This window comes from Mercenaria mercenaria, chromosome 8 (assembly GCF_021730395.1).
Source record: "Mercenaria mercenaria strain notata chromosome 8, MADL_Memer_1, whole genome shotgun sequence".
In the NCBI taxonomy this organism is placed as follows: domain Eukaryota; kingdom Metazoa; phylum Mollusca; class Bivalvia; order Venerida; family Veneridae; genus Mercenaria; species Mercenaria mercenaria.
This window is the reverse complement of record NC_069368.1, coordinates 44,950,472-44,974,815: the sequence shown is the minus strand read 5'-3', so window position 1 is coordinate 44,974,815 and position 24,344 is coordinate 44,950,472. Positions and strand designations below refer to the sequence as shown.

The 24,344-nt window shown below is 35.8% G+C and overlaps 1 protein-coding gene across 16 annotated transcripts in view; it reads right to left on the bottom strand.

The window, feature by feature from the left end:
- LOC123566454 (unconventional myosin-IXa-like) overlaps positions 1–24,344 on the bottom strand; it is a 117,344-nt gene that overhangs the window by 88,216 nt on the left and 4,784 nt on the right. For all 16 annotated transcript variants that reach the window (XM_053549820.1, XM_053549826.1, XM_053549827.1 and 13 more), the window contains exon 2: positions 3,637–4,769. In XM_053549820.1, coding sequence (XP_053405795.1) covers positions 3,637–4,533 — 897 coding nt within the window. In that variant the 5' untranslated portion in view covers positions 4,534–4,769. The remainder of the gene's footprint in view (positions 1–3,636; positions 4,770–24,344) is intronic.

The window sequence follows — 24,344 nt, the reverse complement described above, 5'->3', positions numbered from 1 at the left end:
CCAGCATGGATCCAGACCAGCCTGCACATCTACGCAGTCTGGTCAGGCTCCATGCTGTTCGCTTTTAAAGCCTATTGGGATTGGAGAAACTGTTAGCGAACAGCATGGAGCCTGACCAGACTGCGCGGATGCGCAGGCTGGTCTGGATCCATGCTGGTCGCATACCCACTATGTTGGTTTTCTCATGGCACGGCTCAAATGTAAGATACATGTAGTGTATTATATTCACCTCAACATGTCCACAGTATAAACTGCCAATATGAACAGAAATATATACCAGAGGATCACGATGGCCTCGGGTCAATAACCCGACTTTGACCTTGGTTCTAAGTAAGTTTTGTGAAAATCAATCAAGTGATTCATGATTAGACTTCCTTTTATAAGGTCGGGGTTTGATAAATACAGCGGTACCTTTCTTAACATGAGCAGTAAACAGCTCCGGACAAGCCGAACTGGTACTCCTTCAGCAGGACAAACTTGACTTTGACCAAAAATATTAGCTTTTCCTTAGCGAATTGCAAGGCAAGTACAAAGTGTAGCAGGACAAGTGAAAATTCTAGACAGTTTGTCCAACAGGATGACCTACTTTTCAAAGAACTGTCAAGCACTGAATGTTGTTTTAGCTTTGGCAACCCCCTAAGTAAAGATAAGTGTTTGAAAAACTTGAAAAACAAGAGCTGTCTCCATAGGATGACACATGCCCCCGATGGCACTTTGAATGAGTAGTTATGGCCGATGTTAGAGTTCAGGACCTTTGACCTATGGAGCTGGGTCTTGCGCGCGACACGTCGTCTTACTGTGTCCCACATTCATGCGTAGTTATTTTAAAATCCATGCATGAATGACAAAGATATGGACCGGACACGCCCATCAATGCACTATCATGAAAAATGACCTTTAACGTCTAAGTGTGACCTTGACCTTTGAGCTACGGACCTGGGTCTTGCGCGCAACACGACGTCTTACTGTGGTTCACATTCATGCCAAGTTATTTGAGACCGGACACGCCCATCAATGCACTATCCTTTAAAGTCTAAGTGTGACCTTGACCTTTAAGCTACGGACCTGGGTCTTGCGCGCGACACGTTGTCTTACTGTGGTACACATTCATGCCAAGTTATTTGAAAATCTATCCATCGATGACAAAGATATGGACCGGACACGCCCATCAATGCACTATCCTTTAATGTCTAAGTGTGACCTTGACCTTTGAGCTACGGACCTGGGTCTTGCGCGCGACACGTCGTCTTACTATGGTACACATTCATGCCAAGTTATTTGAAAATCCATCCATCGATGACAAAGATATGGACCGGACACGCCTATCAATGCACTATCCTTTAATGTCTAAGTGTGACCTTGACCTTTGAGCTACGGACCTGGGTCTTGCGCGCGACACGTCGTCTTACTGTGGTACACATTCATGCCAAGTTATTTGAAAATCCATCCATCGATGACAAAGATATGGAGCGGACACGAAAATTGCGGACAGACTGACAGACCGACAGACGGTTCAAAAACTATATGCCTCCCTTCGGGGGCATAAAAATCCATGTAAGGATGCCTGTCACCCAGATAGGTGAACATTAATGAAGTGATTCATGCGTAAAAGTTGTTTGAAGTTGTTGGGGTGTTTTTTTTTAATGAAACTCGGTTGCAATATCAGTTAGATCCATCTGAACAAAGCAATTAAAGTGCTCTTTACAGCAAGTTTGATGAATATATATACACCTGTTTGAGACTTTTTTATCTTGTTATTTTTTGTTGTTTTGTTTTTGTTTTTTGCTGTGTTTAGAATCCATACCATTCAGGTCATATGGCAATTTCTTCAGCTTTTGATAGTGGAGGAAGACCCAAGGTGCCCTCCCAGACATTGTTTCAGGCATGGGGGAGGAAGCAACTGGGATGCACAAGTGACACTCAGTAACCCAGCTTTATAGCACCGCGGCTTCCTCATAAAAAGAATCCTAAACCCCAAGTAAGTTCTCAAACCCACACCGACCAGGAGCAATTGATTTGTAGCCATCGACCTCTAGGCCACAGAAGCCACCCCGTTTCTGGGATGATATTGTAAAAAGGTAGTTCTACATAAATTTAGCTCTTGTGGTGCTTAGGAATAATTCAAGCAAATCTGCAAAAGGTCAAGGCAGAACAAGGATATAATTATAGCCCTCATCATAAATAGACAGATATTGAATTGAAGGTGGTCAATTAGCCTCGGAAAAATTTATTGCGTATTATTACATTTTATGGTCAAATAAATCATCATCATAAAATTACCAAAGCATTTAATCATAATTAGTAGTGTTAACTTCATTACTCATATATGTCATGGCATAATACCTAATATATAAATGTCGTGTATTTTCATTTTCTGGGTGTAAAAAGGTCATAAACATGTTGATTTCATATACCATACCATGAAATAAAAACTCCCATTTATTGATTACAAAATGAGTTGCCCACTTTCACTCAAGGCGTAAGAGGACTGACAAGTTTAGAGTAAATATCATGGGAACTTATTACATTGTTACCAACATTCTGTTACTATTATTAGCCGAAAACGTGTGGGCAGTCAAGAACTCTCCACTTAACAGCCAGAGGAAATAATCTGGCAAATATCTTTGATACACAATATATGCTCGGCCATTATGGAATTCGGAATCTCTGCCAAAAACAACAAAAGTAAATTAATTGAAACAGCCACAGTAATTGGCAAAGATGTAATAGTCATATAGCCAATTTATTTTTAACCGTTTTTGTTATTTATGATCGCTGTCTGATACTCAACAAGTAAAATGATAAAACAGTTATGCATTGAATCTGAAAAATGTTAACCTAGTGGCCCAGTTAGTATAAATACTATTACACGTCTACAGCAAACAAGACTGCATTTCCTATATAATATATAGCTAAATCTGTTAGAAATTAGAACAACAGTCCTGTCTAGAAAAAAACTCCCTACTCTCAATACTGACATGGTCAGACATCTACTTCTTCTTAATAAGAGTAACTATTTAGTAAACTAAAGTCTCTATGAACTAGACTAATTAAAACTAAATTAGTTTTTACATATCATGAGAACACTGCAACTCACAGAATTTTTTTTTAATAAGTGCTTGCCTACATCAGGGGTATTTTTCTTTCATAAAGTAGGACTCCAGTATTAAATCAGAGCCATTCCCCAGGCTTTTTGCATTTTGACAAAAAATTCCCCTAAAAATTTATAAACAGACATCTAAACTTAAACCATTAGAAATACAAGGCGATGCATTCAGTTTAATAATTTCCTCTGAAATGTGTTTTTCATTACTGGATGAAATATACCCCTCCAAATACCCCAAAAAAATAAAAGCACTGCCATATTTTCAAAGTCTTTACTGTCAGTCTTCCAAATGTTACTGTATCTGGTACCATCCCCAAAATCTTAAAATTCAAATCTTCTTTTATGTTAAGTTTATACAAATTTAGGTAGAGGAGGCAGTCAGGCTTAATGAATCACTCTGGTGTTGGGGTTCCTAGGAGTCTTATCGAGTTAGTGAAGCTTTTTTCTTTTTTCTAGTAAGTTTCAAACCCTAATCCCATCAATTTAGCAGTGGAAATTTTTTACCATTGGTTTTCAGTATAAATACAAACCTCAAGTACAGGTCCAGCTCCGAGGATAGTTTGTTCCACTCCGCTACCATGTAATCCCTTGTGACTTAAAGCCGTTAAATGATGCAGCAACAAGTTCGTACTTTCTGTTTTCCCGCTCCCAGACTCCCCTGATATGACAATGCACTGGTTCTTCTTGGTCCGCAACATAGTGTGAAAAGCTGCATCCGCAATCGCAAATATATGTGGCGGACGTTCGCCCAAACGTTTGCATTGATACTCTTTGACAAATTTTGGATTGTATATAGGAAAGAATTTAAATGGATTTACAGCTATCAATATAGATCCTACATAAGTATATATGTTTGCATTGTGAAATCTAGATTTGATATTTTCTAATAACGTTCTCTCATTGAGGTCAGGTAAGTTGCATAGGTCTGAATATTCTTTATTGCTTGTGGGCTGCTTTAAGAATGCTGTAAGAAAGTTATCTACTGGGTTCGGATCTGTATATTCTATCCACAATGACGTTCTGTTGGAATTTTCACGATTCTTTTTACGTATATAAAATCTGTAACCAGTATGCAGTCCATGGCCTCGATCAACATCTGCATTTACTATTTTAGTCGGCCATAACAACTGAATTCGCACAGGGTTTTCTCCATCTTCTAATCGTCTTTCTTTACACAACTGGCCTGCAGTGCTTAACACTTCAGCCAATTCGTAATTATCTGGATCGCGTAAACTCAGCTTTTTGGCAGCAACTTTTACCACATCGTCTGCCGTGGTTATCTTCTCCGCTTCAACGGAGACAAACTCGTGTTCCTGGCTGAGCGGTCCAGTATAAATCCGAACCATAAATGTCTCCATGCTCATCCTGCGTATAATCGCCACGCTCCCTCGACCAGGATTGGCCGTCAGGGGACTCAGTGCCATCATTACAGATCCTTCCGAATGACAATTTCATGAGACCTACTTTTATATCCAACACTTTCAAAAAGCAGAGCCATAGATTGTTCTGTATCACAGAAATTATATCCAATCCAAAGAAATTTGCACTGTAGAAATGTGTAGATCATGTCCTAGAGCACCAGATAATCTCTAACACCGATAATCTCTACTTCCCCTACATGATGAATCTGCCTTATCTATCACAACTGCTCGGAGAAAGCCACCTGAAGATAGAAAATTCGTACACTACAATCTATATGTTTATATCATTACCGTAAATACTATGAATTTTACAATTGGAAAATCAATCAATTTTTATGTTTTTTATAACAATATTGCAGGACTACACAAAGACAGTGCATAACATGTTATCCTGTTCTACGTTTTTTTCAAAAAATCTTTCAAGTGGAGTCTTTGTTGTTCAGAATGCAATAAAATTTTTCAGTTCAATACTGTCTTCTTAACATCAATTTTTCATAGCTTTCAAATGCATGTAATAATGCATTAAGTGTCTTATTAATTTCCACAGGTTCACTCACAAAATATCTCCGGATGAAGCGAGCTTAGTGTCAATAGAACAAAAACTTTATAATCCTAGGCTTTTTATACTAAACAAAATATTACAAAAAGTTTCTTTTTTAACATCTCATGCAAGTTACAGTAGTTAAACTTTGTTTCACAATAATAACCGTCAAGAGTTGCGACAACACGCTTTAAAAAAAAAAAAAATTCTGCAGGTTAATAAAATTTCAAGAACACTATAAAAGTTAGAACATTCTACACAGCCTGAAGACGCGGATGTACGGCACATAAATTCTTAGTTTTCTAATTCCAGAATTCTGTGCCAAATATCATAGATGTAGAATCCCCCGAGGACATCTGAAAATATGCAAATAGAAAGTACAAACTGGTAAACTTCTTTGAAAACCTGCTGTATAACTGTCATAAATTGCCAGTTTCGAGCACAGGACAAAAGTAGTTATTCTTATAACCAACCTATTTTGATAAAGTAACTAATTTGAAGGACAACTGTTACATCCCTCTGCTTATAACCAAGCTGCTAAAGAACTATTTGTGTTTGTTTGTTTGTTTTTGGGTTTAATGCCGTTTTTCAACAGTATTTCAGTTATGTAACGGCGGGCAGTTAACCTAACCAGTGTTCCTGGATTCTGTACCAGTACAAACTGTTCTTCGCAAGTAACTGCCAACTTCCCCACATGAATCAGTGGTGGAGGATCAATGATTTGAGACACAATGTCTTTTATCAAATTGTCACGGAGAACATACGCCTCGCCCTGGGCTCGAATTCCGAGATCTGCGCTCTCCCTATTGAGCTAAGCTGGTGGGCTGAACTATTTGTGAACTGCTTCCATGAGGTACATTTCATTCAAGCTGCATGTATTTCATATTCCTCTTATTTAATGTACTTTACAACTTGGTTGTAGTTGATGCATGAAGATAATACTGTCAGATTAATCATAATAATTATTTTAAACTAATGCATTAACTTCACAACACCTGATTCAAAACATCCTTTTTACACACAAACATAATTTGTATACAAAAATTCATTAAAACATTCTCATCTACCATCATAAAATGAGCAAAATTTCATACAATGTCAGGAGACATACCTTACTATCAATTATCTACTTGGTTTCAGATAGTCATTTCAGTCCACAAAACCTCATTTACTACAGAGAAATAAATGACAATACAACATATTTAGTCAGCCAGGTAAAACAAGAGGTCCTTTCAGTATGAGGTTACAATAGGCGGCTCAAATGTTTCTATTTGCAAAAAAAAATGCAGTTTTGTAAAAAAAACAAAAAAACAAAAAACTCATCATTCAGAATGTGCAACAAACACAAAGAAAAAAGAAATGGTGTCTTTATTTGTTTTTTCTATGTCAAAATAAAAAAGAAAAAAGTTACATTTAGAGTCAAATAAAAACCTGATGTAAAAAAGATAAAACTAAGTATTAGGCCTAAAAAAAAAATTCTTTGTTTCCGGTAACATGCTCAAAAAAATTAGGGTAGGTAGGTCTGAAAATTTTTTTTTTTTGGAAATTGTTTTTATTAAGGGAGACTTTTCGGAAATTATTTTTTTGTCAAAAAATGATTACAAATAAGGGGGTTATGCCTTTAGAGCATCAGTAAGTTGATTTCTAACATTACTGGCCATGTTTAAAGCATAAAAAGTGCAGTTTTGCATCTTTTTGCTAAAAAGTTTGAAAAAATATTCTCCAATGCCATAAAAACATTTAGGGTCGGGCCAAAAATTTAGGGTAGGTCGGGATACCGGAAACAAACATTTTTTTTTACGCCTTATGTTGCTCTGACATTAGTAGACAGATCTGCAAAATGTGAGTGTGTTTTAGGGTGTGATACTGATTAATATTAATGAATACTTGAATTTGTCTTTATTAACCACCACATACATATAATCTGATCAAATCTCAAAATGTTGACTGAAATTTAGCTTAATCGTGAAATCAACGAATGAAAAGACTGCATCTTGTGAATGCTCTTAATACTTAGTTATATATAGTTGGAGCCAGGTTTTTGTATGGATTTTTCATATAATAGGTCATAATTATGCTTTGATGCCCAGAAGCCCCTCTATGTAATAGAAAGAGCATTGAAACTCGAGGGTAAACGATTTGTACGAGGGGGCGTAGCCCCCGAGTATAAATCGTTTACCCGAGAGTTTTAATGTTCTTTCTGTTTTGTATCATAGTCATCCATATATGGTAGTTGTAGGCGTTCCACATTGCCATATACAGCAGTTCAGTGAGTACTTAAAATCCTTGCTTTACAAATGTGTAAAGCCCAGGTAAAATAAACCAATGCTAGGGCAGAAAATCAATAAAATACACTTCGCTGTCTACTGTTCCAGACACGCTGGCATACTTTCCTAGCCAACAGTGCGGTAACTAGCGTGCGGGTATTAAATACCTGCACACTTTTAGTTACCGCACCCTGTACTCAGTGTATACGAATTACCTGCACCAAGTTTGTTAAGAAAAAACACCGAGCTATGATACAAGCATTATTTCATCACAAGCGAGCACTTGGGTAGAACCAGCGACATTCTTTCAGCCAGCTGGATGGCTTCCTCACAACATCCCAAGTGAGGCTGGAACCCACATCGTTGAGGAGCAAGATATATTCGAAATCAGGGACCTTAACAGCTCTACCACATATTTTCCAGATTTTTTCATGCAAGCGAAGATGATAGTATCACTATAAACTTTTATTAAAACCAAACTCAGTAATTAGAATAAACTGTGGTTACCATGGTAATTTTCATGTCACCTTTATTTCATGATTTCACAGACATCAGACTTGTTTGCGTTATTAAGAATTCCCACTTTGTAGCTACAAACGGTCTTGGAGACTACCCTCTGAGTGCATAATTATCATCTGAACACAAAAAAATTAGCGAAAAGCCTTGTCAAAGAATATTATGCAATCTACATTAAACTGTACAATCTAAACAGCATTCTTGTAAGGCAGGAACATAATATTATGCTAACTTTAAATGTATTCTATTCAAATGCCACAAAAAGGACCTTTATTTGGTATCAACAATGAATGTCATTTTCAAAACATCATGTGGGAGTAAAAACTAAAATCTACAACACATAACTATGGCATGCTCTGACCTTGGATGGATGTGGCATGTAGATAATGATTGTAATAAGCATTTTGTATTATTTTTTATCGCATACTGAAAAATCATTTAATTTCGTGGACATGAAATTTCGTGAATTTAGTCAAAACGACAATTTTGTGGGGATATGAATTCATAGACTTTAACCTTTGAACATAAAATGAATGGGAATTTTACTTCTTCTTTGTGATTAAATTTTGTGGATTGACTCAACCTTGAAATCCACGAAAATTAACCCCCCACGAATATTAATGATTTCACAGTATAAACACACCCTATAACCTGATGTCCACCACGCCAAGGGATGCGACTGCCACAGAGGTAGGAAATCAATAACGGTGAATAGTGGTGTTAGTTTTTTGCGCTGTATTTTTTCATTTTGACTTTCCATGAAGATATTCTGGTGCAGGCATATGTGTAAATGCCTAAACATATTATATGAGTAATCCTGATCGCCAACTTTGCGAAATAAAGAAGTTTTCAGCTGTTTAAATTGGACGTTTATTAAAATTGATGCGAAAATCATATTCAACGGCCCAATTCGAAGTGTTTACAAAATATTTTGATCGGGTTTACCTCACACGTCAAACGACCAATCATCTGGGGATAATCTTGGCAAGTTTCAAGTCTGTCCGTACGTCTACACTGACGTTATGACCCTCAAAAGGGACCTGGGTACAGTCACGATTGATAAACTTTACTGCAGAGGGCATTTTTAAATGATGCCCATCCCGCCGAGGAGTCAAAATATAGGATATCGTTTACGACAGAGGGAAACTTCGTGTAAAAATGTCTATTTTGGCTGTTTGTTTTGCTTTTGAGACCTTGGAGGTCATGGAATTATTTGCAGTATGCATTGTTTATACTTATGTTTAATAATGGGCGGTTTTCAATGGCGGACACCACTGTAACACAGTGTTAATCAGTCTAGATTGAACTTCTATCTATCTCCAACGTTGTTTTGCTACTATAAGTCTTCGTTTTGTAAACTCAATTTTGTTTCAGTTTCTTTTATAATGTAATACCCGGTATACAGAAATAATGATATCGTAAGTCCTGATGGTATCGGTACTTGCGTTCTTGCTGGATTCAGTGTTAAATTTACGGTTTATTTTAAATGATAAATCGTTTAGCAATCAGTCTAGATTGTATATACATTGCATACAATCTGATACTGTACATGTATAGAGTTGTTTTACCACTGAAAGTCTTCGTTTTGTAAAATCACTTTTGTTTCTTTTTTATCATAATATACAGACATTTGCTGCCAGCAATGAAATCCTAAGTCCTGATACTTGCGTTCTTGCTGGTTTCAGTGTTGAATATAGGTTAATATTAAATTGTTTTGCATAATCAAGTTTTCATACTAAGAGGCTACTGATAGTAACTTAGCTCTACATAAAAGATCCGTTAGGCTAGAAAATTTAAATATATCTGTTGTCAGTGGCATAAGTCAAGAGATCGGTTTTAAATAAAGCTGTTATTCATAAATCGTTTACAGAAATGTTCTAAACAATTTATTTTGCATTCATTTTCAGAACCAAAGATGAAGGCCTACAAGTGTTATTACTGTAACAATGATTTTGAAGTTAACACTGGAGTGATTAACCATTTAGTTAATTGTCACGTCAAGAGAGATCTATCAAAATGCAGTGGATATAACTGAACCATCTGTTATTACCGAGTTACTATCTGAAATGAAGATTTCATTCTGATCGATCTCTCTTGAAAACTTTAAATAGATGTATTTAATTTTGATATTTTACCCTATAAATTCGATACATGCCCACACGCTGGACACTAGAAATGAATATTTCACCTTCATTTGAAATCACAGCGGTATATATTTTCTGTCCTATATCCAGATTTCCAATTGTTTTCATCTTATTCCAGTTCCATGTACTTAAATGGTCAATCACTCTAGCGTAAGCTGCAAATCAGTGTCTTAGCTTTTTTTAAACAATTCTCATGCATTTCAAATATATATGCTTAATATACTACTCGACAAACTGTGTTTAACTATATGATCTGATGTGTATTTAAATGAAAGCTGTATATAATAAATGCAAAACGATTTAATATCTAATATCAACTGTAACTTCAACACTGAATCCTGCAAGAACGCAAGTATCATGACTTAAGATATCATTATTTCTGTATATTTCATCATAAAAGAAATTGAAATAAAAATGAATTTATAAAATGAACATTTACAGCAGCAGAACCAATCTATACATGTAGCAGATAGTATACAATGTCGGAGATAGATAGAAATACAATCTAGACTGATTAACACTGTGTTACAGCGGTGTTCGCCATTGAAAATCGCCAATTATTAAACATAAGTATATAAACCATGCATACTGCAAATGATTCCATGACCTCCCAAGACTTAAAAGCTAAACAAACAGCCAAAATAGACGTTTTTACACCAAATTCCCCTCTGCCGTAAACGGTATCCTATATTTTGACTCCTTGGTGGGATGGGCATCATTTAAAAATGCCCTCTGCAGTAAAGTTTATCATATGTGACTGTACCCAGGTCCCTTTGGAGGGTCAAATCGTCAGTGTAGACGTAAGGACAGACTTGAAACTTGCCAGGATTATCCCCAGATGATTGGTCGTTTGACGTGTGAGGTAAATTTGATCAAAATATTTTGTAAACTCTTCGAATCGGGCCGTTGAATATGATTTTCGCATCAATTTTAATAAACGTCCAATTTAAACAGCTGAATACTTCTTTATTTCACAAAGTTGGCGACCAGGATTAATTATATAATATGTTAAGGCATTTACACGTATGCTTGCACCAGAATATTTTCATGGAAAGTCGAAATGACAAAATACAGCTCAAAAGACTAACACCACTACTCATCGTTATTGATTTCCTACCTCTGTGGCAGCCGCATCCCTCGGCATGGTGGACATCAGGTAATAGGGTGTGATATATATAGCATCATTATTGACCAAATAAATGAACCTTATCATAGTAATGCCTATGATTAATATGGAAAAAAAACTCTTCATTCCATGAAAATAATTAATAAATTGACAATACCACAAAACAATGGTAAAATTATTTTAGTAAGTTATCTGACCACATATTTATATGAAATACTATTAGGAATCCACTCCCAATTTCTTTGACAATGTCAAGGGCCATAACTCTGGTCTGGTTGTGTGAAACCTCAATTAAAGCTTCAGGTGCACAACTTAACATGCTGAATAACAACCCTGTGAAATTTGATGACTCTATAGCTAAAATACCTTTCGAGATACACACAACACAAATACGGACGGCCAGAAAGACAGACTGACAAAGGTAACCCTAACTTACCAAGTTCCTCCCCCAAAATGTTTGGGGGCACAAAAATTATGTCATGTAGTTTCAAAAGCCACTTTAAATATAACAAGACAACTTACAAACAAGTTTACGAGATGGAAAAGCAATTATATCTCTGTGTTATTTTTTGCTGACCGGATATCTGGTGCAAACAGTTCATGATTTAATATATAGAAAATACAATATACATGGATGACCTAATCTAAAAAAAATTTCAATGTCAATAAATTCCATACTGACCATGAGCTGTGCTAAAAAAAAAAATATCATAAAACTTGATATGGACGAGAAGAAGCTTTAAAATGCAAGACTTACCTTAACTCTTAAAAAAAAAATCCATTAAATCCAAATCAATCAATAATTAATAATAATAAAACACTATAAAACTATACCGTATTGAACTATTGTCTATTATTACTTTCATGGCTTATTGTCCGACTACACAAATTAGCATACTACATGTTAAACCTGGCCCTATCAGGAGTAGATCAATATATTTACATTCTTTATCTCCTGGCATACTCATAAACTTCACAATATAATGGTTTATTTTTAGCCAATAACTAGGATATAATAATTATGTATGCTCCTCGCGTATCATATATTATTATAATTTGATGCTCAATTTATGATCACCTGTCATGAAAAATGTCGTCTTCAAACCGGGTAATTCATTTGCACAAGATTGAATAGTTTGGAGTAAACCGGCGATACATATATTTCATGTATCCTTAAAATTTTTACAACAAAAAAATTAAATACATGCATATTACATAAAAACCCTAAACATTTTATGGCAATTCAAATATATATATACTATCCCTGAAAATTTAATGGCAATATATATTTATATATATTTTTAATTAACAGTGTATAAAAAGAAAACAGAACTGACATTACGTCTTTGGCATTTGTTTTGGTACAATGTCATGTCTGTAACAGTGGCTGCCAATATTCATTGGTGTTTATGCCGTAGTGTCGGTATGTCCTTTGTTTGTTTTTCCTTAAGTTCTCTATGGTTTTTAGATAGAGGTCCATGCCGGGCATATATATATCACTTAAATAAATACCATTGGTAATATATAATGGCAAAACATATCCCTCAAAATAAACTAAGGACAACATAATATGATTGATGTATACAAAATACATGTTTGGAAATAATAAACAAATCCCATGTTGAACCAAAAATATCTAAATGTGTAAAAGCAAGGCCAGTGTGCCAGGATGAGTGCCAATTACTAAGGAACTAAATGCCAAATGCTAAATGTCAAATATTTAATGCTTAGTGCTAAATGAACTGACACAGGTAACTTTCCTTTTTTAAAAAACATATGAGCCGTGCCATGGGAAAACCAACATAGTGGCTTTGCGACCAGCATGGATCCAGACCAGCCTGCGCATCCGCGCAGTCTGGTCAGGATCCATGCTGTTCGCTAAAAGTTTCTCCAATTCCAATAGGCTTTAAAAGCGAACAGCATGGAGCCTGACCAGACTGCACGGATGCGCAGGCTGGTCTGGATCCATGCTGGTCGCAAACCCACTATGTTGGTTTTCCCATGGCACGGCTCATATAACTTTCTACCAAGCTGATTTGAAGCAAAAGCAAGTTCTAATGATCTTGTGATTTTTTTTTAAAGAAACAATGTTATGTAACAAAACAAAATAAATTTGACATTTATTGTTTCACCAGTTCGGCAATTAACAATTTCTTATCATTTCTCATTGACAATAGATACTTGGCAATTAACAAGACACACTGGCCTAACTGAACGAAACAAATGCGTAAATGTTGATTATTTCTTAATAGCATGAAAATGTTAAATTCAATGTTCTGGTGGTCCTTAAAGGATCAGAATCCAAACTTGTTGGTCTAGATTTTATAAAGTTACACATTTTGTATGATCAAAGATAAAAAACTCTAGTGATCAAGTAGACACTTGTCAATTTTCTCAATTTCATGGCCTTTTTTTCCCAGTTTTGGGAAGAAGTGGTAGCCTGCTTATTTTGGGAAATTCACGCGTTATTTTTGTTAGAAATTGAGCAAATTTAACCAAGATTTTGTTTGAAAGTGGGAATTTTTGGGAATTATTCCCTAAAATTGGGAAATTAAAGCATGTTTTTGGATTGGAAAGCCACAGAATTTCGACCTCTGTTACAGAAGGAGAAAAAGCCCTGAACATTGGTAAATTCAATTGCCGCAACTTTGGAGATGCTGCTTAGATCTGGCTGCTTATCAAACTCAGCCTGAGCACAGATTTTATATAAACACATTCTGTAAAAAAAATCTCCTACAATTCCCAGAAAAATGCACCAGTCACTGAGCTGACACTGTCAATTTCAAGAATAAATACGACTATGGACCTTAATATTTACAAACTTGGCTGAGATATTACACTCATAAGCATTCTCAACAAGTTAGTTGTTGACAAGATAATGTTTTGAATAATATAATTCAGGGGTCACAACTCTAGAGCCACTGATACAATCCAGCTCGTTATTGAACTTGGACAAAGTATTATACCCATAAACATTCCGACCAAGTCTGGTGAACACTGGATAAGAACTGTCCAAGATATATAAAGAAGATAACTTCTGTGGAAGCTGCTCCCCCTCCCCCCCCCATCCACCCCAAAAAAATATCCCACTGCTGTGTTCACATAATACCTTTTGCTCATGAGCATAATTACATAAAAATATCTTAGTGGTCTATATGTAAATTGCAGATTGACAGTCCTAATAACACTATGAACCACTGCATTTATTATTTCTTCTTGCTTCTTCACTGAAGGCACATGACACTTATACTTTACACTAACACTTTCTACCAATAAAATGACACCAATGCTAAAATCTTGGCTAATGACAGTCAGCTAATTGGGAAAGCAGGCATTAATTGTTTTTTATACCACAGCAACATATTCACAGGTAATCAACAATCTCATAAATAACTAAACTCATCATCATCAGTCAAGTACAGCGCAATTCTGATTTTAATAACTGAACTACCTGCGGTATATAACTAAGGCCTGCCTGTGTTTTCTATGGAAGCTTCATAGAGCTTTTGCTAGACATTCATACCACTTTTTATTCTAAGAAAATTAGTCCAAGTTTTTGCTGAAATAAAATAATAATGCAAATAGTAAATATAAATTCAAGTCTAAATGTCTATCAGTTAAGAGCATGAATTTCAATTACATCAGCCCTTCAATCTCTCAGTTCATCTCTATAAGCAGCAAGATGGAAGATAATGTCAGAGAGATCTTAAAGAAAATTGGTACTACCGTAGGCATCAGCTCAAAGAGTATGTTAGGCAGGATTGAAGACTATTCAGCATGGTCTGAAAGACTATAGAAGTAATAAATGGAGGTGGGGCCACCAATTGCAGCAAAACTGTGAAAATAACAAAGCTCTATCTACTCTAACATCTATCTGAATGATGAAGCTGACGTTCACTCAAAAGGACATAATTCATCAAACACAAATTCTGAAATTTTGTTTCTGTTCCATTTAAATGTTGTTGTTTTTATGAAAATAGATAAAAAATATTGAACACTGACAATATATGATATTTTTTTTTCAATAACTTTTTTACTCAAGTCTACATGGTTCATTAACCTTTAGCCTGCTGGTGGCAAGTGATTTTGCCTTTGCAAACAGTGCAGACCAAGATCAGCATGCAAGTCCATGTAATTAGCAGAAACTGAATTTCCCAATACAATGCAATGCCTCAATATCATTTATAAGAACGTTTAGGGAAAACTGCTCAGACCCATACTGCACAAGAAATGACTTTTTTCATTTGTACATGTAATACCGAAATGTGTTTAACTACATCAATGGAAAAGAATGAAAAATGAAAGGAAAGAAAATGAAAAAGTACCTTCATTCACCACTCCTGAGTCAAGTTAACTGGGGTGACTCAGAGTCGTAATTAAACTTTTGTTTCTTGTTTTAACCTCAAACACCCCAGGTATGCGAGGAGGTACACACTATAGGAGACCATAAAACTCAATATAAATAGAAAGTGAATTCATTTTATCTCTTATCCCTTAATTTGCTGGGTAACAAGCTAATTTCTGTTGTGTAATACCAAATACTGGCAAGCTAATGTCAGTTTTATTTTGAGCTTTCATTTAACTTGGATTTTTTTCATAAATCGTACAAATCCCTCTCATTAATGTTTACATTAATGGGAAAATATCCGAAATGCTGGCCCCGCCCTCTAATATTACTTTACATAAATTAAATCAAATGTACATGTACATGATTGTACAACTAGACAACAAGGCAAGCCAGGGTTTATGATTATCACCCCCACCCTTTATAATTACTGCCATTACTGGGTGCAGTTAAAAGTCACTTGTGTTTGTGATGATGAATACTGTATAATGTTTATGCATTATCAAATAATTCTTAAAATATTAGCAAAACCTTTAATTTCAAACTTGTCCTTGGAATTAATAAAGAATCAAACTTATGACCACATCCCAGTTTCCCCTGCATATTCAAAGTTGCTGCAACTACAAAATTGATAGAAATTTGTTTTCAACAATTAACACTTCACAAATATACTTGAAAATAAAGTACCACCACTGAATATTCCATTCAACATAAACTGTAAACAATGAAATTCTTGGTAACTTTCTTCTTGGTAACTTTCTTTCACAAGTAGCTTCAAATCTCTTAAAAAGTTTGTGTACATTTGAGTGACAAGAAGAAAAAGAGTTTACCCGAGCAAATATTGACATAGGATAAGTCAGAACAGTTCTAATCTACTTACGTTTATATACTTTTAGTCTAATAATCAGTCTTAAATTTAATCTTTCAAATATTCTGACATTAATTAATATTTCAATAAGCATACATTTATATCCAATAAAATTCAATTGAATCTATGCACTCAGGAACTACTAACTTTGCATGAAAAAAGCAACCGTTGCAATGCCTTAGAAATTTCATCAGTCATAGGAAAAGGGAGAGAAGTGCACCAAGATGCAGCAGACACACATTCAACCTTTAGCCTGCTGGCGGCAAGTGATTCTGCCTTTGCCACCAGTGCAGACTAAGATCAGCCTGCACATGATCCGTGCCGGCTGATCATGGTCCGCACTGTTCATTATTCAGTCAGTAAATTTTCAGTGAACACCCCTTCCAATAATAAATGGTACTGCCCAAATTGAACGATGGACCAGTCCATTTTAGAAATTAAGCAGACACACAGCAATTACAATATTACGTGAACAGCAAAGATAAAGTCTCATTTCTTTTCGGTTCTCATCAAAATTTCTAAAATATGATGTGATTAGACTCGATGGTTTTGCATGATCACCTAGAATGAAACTTATCCTCTTATCTAATGCAAAATATGGAATCCAGCAGTTCTTTAATTATCTAACGATGAAAATCAGAAAATAAATGCCCAAAATATATATTATATTGCCGCAATCCATTAGCAATCTAGAAGCCAGAAACCTGAAGCAAAGATTCATCAAGCACTGAATGACGGGTGTACTCTTGTTGTTCTACCATTGCTACTGTCGTTTTTCTCATGTGTGCAATAAGTCAGCCAACAAATGCTGTTAGTACAAGTACTGGTTCCCATTCTTCTTAAGGCACAAGCTAGGACTTGGAACCAGATCATACTAGCTTGGTCAACACAAGCACTTCAACTGCTTCAATTACCAAGCAGTGGAACAACTGTCACTGAAACCAAAGTTGGCCTGATAGTCCCAATCAACAAAACTTAATAAAAGCAACGAACCTAGCTCTATATAGACAGAGGTGGTAACCGGTCTTTTACATTTCATTCTAGAATTCAGGCATAATATATAATCCAAAAGGTAAAAAAAATAAAGAAATCAGTACAATGGAGAGAGGAGAGGAGGTGTGTTGGGGGGCGAAGGGTGGTGACGGTACTCCTACGTATTCAGTTGTAACAGATTTTTCAACTCTCCCTCATTGTTCTACTTTATTCCTAAGATTTGTAACATGAACACATCTTCTATGAAATTACTGGCAAGTAACGAGAGTACTAGGCACCAGACATGTTTCCACCAGATAACAATAATATTCTAAGAATGCCCTGCAGCGCTCATCATCTATAATTACCTATTTTTAACTTATTGGCATGAATTCATAACTCTCTTTCATATCAAAATATCATTAATGTGATAGAACATAAGCCCAATAAATCCATTTTGTCATATAGAAGTATCAGGCTTCTTTGAAGAATATCTCGGTGAACTTCCAAGTTTTCAGTTATTTGATCGAACTTCACTTTTTCACGTCAGCCTGAAGTCATTCATAATTTTGAGTTCAGTTTAATAAACACTGGAACAAAATATCACAAACTAAATTAATTAAGACAGACAGCTACTTACTTCTTTGAAAATACAACACATACCTGGAGAACTTTTATTGAACTCTTATGGGAGAATCAAGTTGGTGCCAGTTGAAGCTGATCACCTGTCGGAGCAAGTTGAAAATGTCACATTACCACTGTTAATACTTTCTACAATGTCTAAGGTCAATCTAATCTGGGCGAACTTCAGTGGAAATCCATTAACGCTCTCTACCGTTATAATACCTGATACATAGTAAAAGTGCTGTGGTACCAACATACAGGAAGTAAGACGCATACATTCAAGGGCTAAAGGAGACCAAAAGTGGAAGTTAAAACCTAAGATATATCCCGATTCCATGAGTCATAATTATATACTCAAATATAATTATGAAAATAGTGACCATTTTCAGAGAAAAAAAGTGCCAAAGAGGCAGTTTGAAAGAAATTTTTCCCCTAGTCAATGAGCCACAGACAAGGTCATTATGAGGATTTTGATAACCTCAGATGTACATAGCTTCCATGTCTGCACTTTTAAAATGGTTTTTTTATTTATCTTTTATTCCTATCGATTGTTGACCATCTTTTGGCACCAGCATAACCTTTCAGAAAATTCTTACTTCAACCCTCTATCCACTATCACATTTCATTGGAGTCCTAGAATGATGTGAGCAGATATTACCTTACATTTTTAACTTTTGCAATATTACAAGGCAGTCAGCCCCTTTAATTTGTCATAAAACAATGCATTCCAATAATGCCATCATAATTAGATTTAAACTTCCACGAATGTTTAATTGTTAATGAAGAGTTCATTACCTTATTTTCTAAAAACTCTCAAGCAGTTTACACTTTATTTACAATCAATTTCTTCTAAAACTCCTTTTTCAATTATTAACAAACATAATCTATTCACTGCCTTTTTTTACAAATAATAACTGCCTTCAGATACAAATATCTTGCCTAGGTAAAGCAATTAATTTATAAAACAAATAGTGGAATGTTGGTTGATAGTGCATATAGAAGATACTGATGACCTGTCCAGATAATGCCTATCTGTAAATACAACCTGACATGTATCTAGCTATAATTATTATGATATGATATCAACAGCTCTATCTTACATGCCTAAATGACCCTTGTAATGGGCTAAAACAATACCAAGATCAAACTACCCACTCCTTTCATCTTTACCATGTGCTTGTGACTATGACACTATCAACAGAATTCTGTGTCAAATGGCATTTTGATGCCTAGCTCAGCAGTTCATGTAAACAGGCTTTAAACCTCTAAAGAGAAAATAACTCCATTTAAAAGAATGAGCAACTGAGTTTCAAAGTTATCAATCTTTGCATCTCTGTACAACTCACAATTTCGTACAGCTTTCACAAATACTTTTAACATTATTTTGGCTTCCTCGTGGAAGTCATGATACTTGAGTTTTAAAAATACGCCTACTGGGAGAATTAATCTTACAATTCAAAAAGAATTTAAAGTCTTCCTTATTTATATCCGTATGAAGTATCTGAAATTCCCCCTTTCATTATTAAATACTCCAAGTGCACTACATATTGTATCCATGTTTTTGCACTATACATCTAAAAACTTCCATCTCACGGTTTACAAAATACCTTGAAAGCCTCTAAAAACTGTTTTATAATCCATGTACAAACTGAAAAGTCTCAGACTATTTAAACTGTCTGTATATTCAGAAGTATGACATGATGAACAAGGAGAGCTATGATCAATGATCAAAGGTGCTTCAATCTCTTAACCATTCTGCTCTTTTAAGCAATCACTGTGGCTTTTAACAGGGAAATTTAAAGCTTAAATACATGAATCACTCTGGAAAATCCAGATTTGATGCCAAATGAGGAGGTTTGGTTGACGTGTGGACACATTGATCGAGAGGGCTAAGACGCTTTCCTACCGAGGTGAAGGCCCCTGGTTCAAATCCTGGCTACTCCCATTATGGTGTGTCCTTGGGCAAGACACTTTATCACGGTTGCAGTCGACCCAGCTGTAAATGGGTACCAGCAAATTGCTGGGGGTGAGGTATAAATGATTTTAACTGTTCTTAATATAGGGTCGCAGAAAAGCTCTATAGAGTTTATGTTAATTGTTTCACCAAGCAACGGTAAATAAAACTTACCTTTACCTTTACGTGCTACCCCAGAGTAATGCAGGTTGAAAAGCAGACAACAGGGTTCAAATTTAGTCACGCATACTCGCTAAAAGCCAGTGGAAATTTAGAATAGCTAGTGGCCTGAAAAAGGACTCGCTTATTTTAGCGAGTCAGTGAAATGCCAGGCAAATGTAATATTCCTGAAGAAAAATATGACTGTCCAATAATCAAAGTTCCAAATATAGTTCCATTTGAATCGGATCTGATCACAGTCGTAAAAAAAATACAAATAGGTGTACTGTATGACATAACTGTTTCCAGTGTAAATCATTTCGGAGTACGCGGACAGATACATTGAGCGGTAAATGACGTTTTTTAGGTATCAAGGACTCTGATTGGTTCTTAAAATTTAGTAACTATAATTAGCCTGATGTCAACAGTAAAACAAGAGGGCCAAGATGGCCCTAGGTCGCTCACCTAAGAAACACACCATAACAGTGTAAAACATGTTTGACCTAGTGATTTCATGGAAACAAATATTCTGACCAATTTTCATTAAGATTGGACCAAAAAATTGGTCTCTTGCGATAAAAAACAAGCATTTTCTTAGATATGACCTAGTTTTTGACCCTAGATGACCCATGTTCAAACTCGACCTAGATTTTATCAAGGCAATCATTCTGACCAAAATTCATAAAGATCAATTGAAAAATACAGCCTCTATCACATACACAAGTTTTTTCTTTGATTTGACCAAGTGACCTAGTTTTTGACCTCAGATGACCCATATTCAAATTCGACCTAGATTTCGTTAAGGCAATCATCCTGACCAAATTTCATAAAAATCAATTGAAAAAAACAGTCTCTATCGCATAAACAAGATTTTTCTTTAATTTGACCTAGTGACCTAGTTTTTGACCTCAGATAACCCATATTCAAATTCGACCTAGATTTCATCAAGGCAATCACTCTGACCAAATTTCATGAAGATCAATTGAAAACTACATCCTCTATTGCATACACAATGTTTTTCTTCGATTTGACCTAGTGACCTAGTTTTTGACCCAAGATGACCCATTTTCGAACTCGGCCTAGATTTTATCAAGGTAATCATTCTGGCTAAATTTCATGAAGATCAGTTGAAAAATACAGCCTCTATCGCATACACAAGGTTTTTCCTTGATTTGACCTAGTGACCTAGTTTTTGACCCGAGATGACCCATTTTCGAACTCGGCCTAGATTTCATCAAGGTTATCATTCTGACCAAAATTCATGAAGATCAATTGAAAAATACCGCCTCTATCGCATACACAAGGTTTTTCTTTGATTTGACCTAGTGACCTAGTTTTTGACCCGAGATGACCCATTTTCGAACTCGGCCTAGATTTCATCAAGGCAATCATTCTGACCAATATTCATGAAGATCAATTGAAAAGTACAGCCTCTATCGCATACACAAGGTTTTTCTTTGATTTGACCTAGTGACCTAGTTTTTAACCCGAGATGACCCATTTTCAAACTCGGCCTAGATTTCATCAAGGCAATCATTCTGACCAATATTCATGAAGAATAATTGAAAAATACAGCCTCTATCGCATACACAAGGTTTTTCTTTTATTTGACCTAGTGACCTAGTTTTTGACCCGAGATGACCCATTTTCGAACTCGGCCTAGATTTCATCAAGGCAATCATTCTGACCAATATTCATGAAGATCAGTTGAAAAATACAGCCTCTATCGCATACACAAGGTTTTTCTTTGATTTGACCTAGTGACCTAGTTTTTGACCCGAGATGACCCATTTTCGAATTCGGCCTAGATTTCATCAAGGTTATCATTCTGACCAAAATTCATGAAGATCAATTGAAAAATACCGCCTCTATCGCATACACAAGGTTTTTCTTTGATTTGACCTAGTGACCTAGTTTTTGACCCGAGATGACCCATTTTCGAACTCGGCCTAGATTTCATCAAGGTTATCATTCTGACCAATATTCATGAAGATTAATTGAAAAATACAGCCTCTATCGCATACACAAGCTAAATGTTGACAGACAGACGACAGACAGACGACAGACGACAGACAGACGACAGACGCCGGACATCGGGCGATCAGAAAAACTCACCTGAGCATTGCTCAGGTGAGCTAAAAATGGCAGAGAGAAATTAATGTCGACCTTGAAATCAATCAATAGTGACAGTTCATCTGCTATTATAGACTCTGTTTACAACTAGTCTCAGTTGACCCAGCTGTAAATGGGTACCAGCAAACTGCTGGGGGTAAGGTATAATTGGTTTTAACTGTTCTTAAATAGGGTCACTCAAAAGCTCTACAGAGCTTATGTTAATTGTTTCACAAAGCGACGGTAAATAAAATTTACCTTTACCCATGATTAATTTTAGCTAGTATCTTTAGTTTTTAGCTAGTGAACAAAAAAGCGACTAGCTAACTTTAGCTAGTAGGAAATTTTGTTAAATTTGACCCCTGGACAAGTAATCTACATGAAATGACCACTGCTGATATATAATTACAAATTAAAGAAATAAATGTTATTCAAAATGTGTCACCATAAAAAATCATGGTAAACAAGAGCTGTCTCCATAGGATGACACATGCCCCCGATGGCACTTTGAATGAATATATAGTTATGGCCGATGTTAGAGTTTAGGACCTTTGACCTACGGAACTAGGTCTTGCGCACGACACATCGTCTAACTGTGTCACACATTCATGCGTAGGTATTTTAAAATCCATGAATGAATGACAAAGATATGGACCAGACACGCCTATCAATGCACTATCATGAAAAATGACCTTTAACGTCTAAGTGTGACCTTGACCTTTGAGCTACGGACCTGGGTCTTGCGTGCGACACGTCGTCTTACTGTGGTACACATTCATGCCAAGTTATTTGAAAATCCATCCATCGATAACAAAGATATGGACCGAACACGCCCATCAATGCACTATCTTTTAAAGTCTAAGTGTGACCTTGACCTTTGAGCTACGGACCTGGGTCTTGCTTGCGACACGTCGTCTTACTGTGGTACACATTTATGCCAAGTTATTTGAAAATCCATCCTTCGATGACAAAGATATGGACCGGACACGCCCATCAATGCACTTTCCTTTAACGTCTAAGTGTGACCTTGACCTTTGAGCTACGGACCTGGGTCTTTCGCGCGACACATCGTCTTACTGTGGTACACATTCATGCCAAGTTATTTGAAAATCCATCCATCGATGACAAAGATATGGACCGGACACGCCCATCAATGCACTATCCTTTAATGTCTAAGTGTGACCTTGACCTTTGAGCTACGGACCTGGGTCTTGCGCGCGACACGTCGTCTTACTGTGGTACACATTCATGCCAAGTTATTTGAAAATCCATCCATCGATGACAAAGATATGGACCAGACAAGAAAATTGCGGACAGACTGACAGACCGACAGACAGACTGACAGACCGACAGACGGTTCAAAAACTATATGCCTCCCTTCGGGGGGCATAAAAATTCCATAATTATGGCCTTGCATAAAATTTAGCACTGAATGTCTTTTGCTTATTATTTTGAGTGTTTTCATGTAATGTAAATTGCTTAAATTTTTTGAACAGTTAAATTTAAGTTACGTACCTAAAATTCTTGAATAATTCATCATATTTCGCTTAATAGACATTTACACAAAGACATATTTTCTTATCAATCTACATCAACATTGGACAAAACCGATTTTATTCCGAAACCGTGTGATAAAAACTGCAAACTTTATACATTTGTAATTGCAATCCAAAACAAGATGGCTTTGACAATACATTTTCTTATAAAAACAATTTTAAACAAAATTTGAAACTACTCGGGTTAATGTAGTCCCTTTTAACTCATTTGAAATAGTTTATAGAAAATGTCTGAATTTCATAGAAAATGTAAAGAAAAATAGAAGAATTGTTTTTGTTAAACTTTGGGGTATGCTAATGTGGATTTATGATCTTATAGATCAATATTATCAATGTACTTTGAATTTGAATGCACTGAATCAATGGTGTCAGATTTTATATCAATAAAGTGACTTTGATACCCTTTACGTCATCTATCTAGATTAGTCTATAAAATTAGTTTGGTCCAACTTGAACCACCATAGTGATGTTTATTAGAACAGTTTCAATCTTGACAGGAATCAATCTTGTTACCTAAATAAATGAAGATGATTTGCTACTATGCACTGAGATAAGGGTTACTGATGAATCACAACATCATTTTCATATAATATTACATGGACTGGTAAAGGCAATGTATGCCTGGTGACCTGT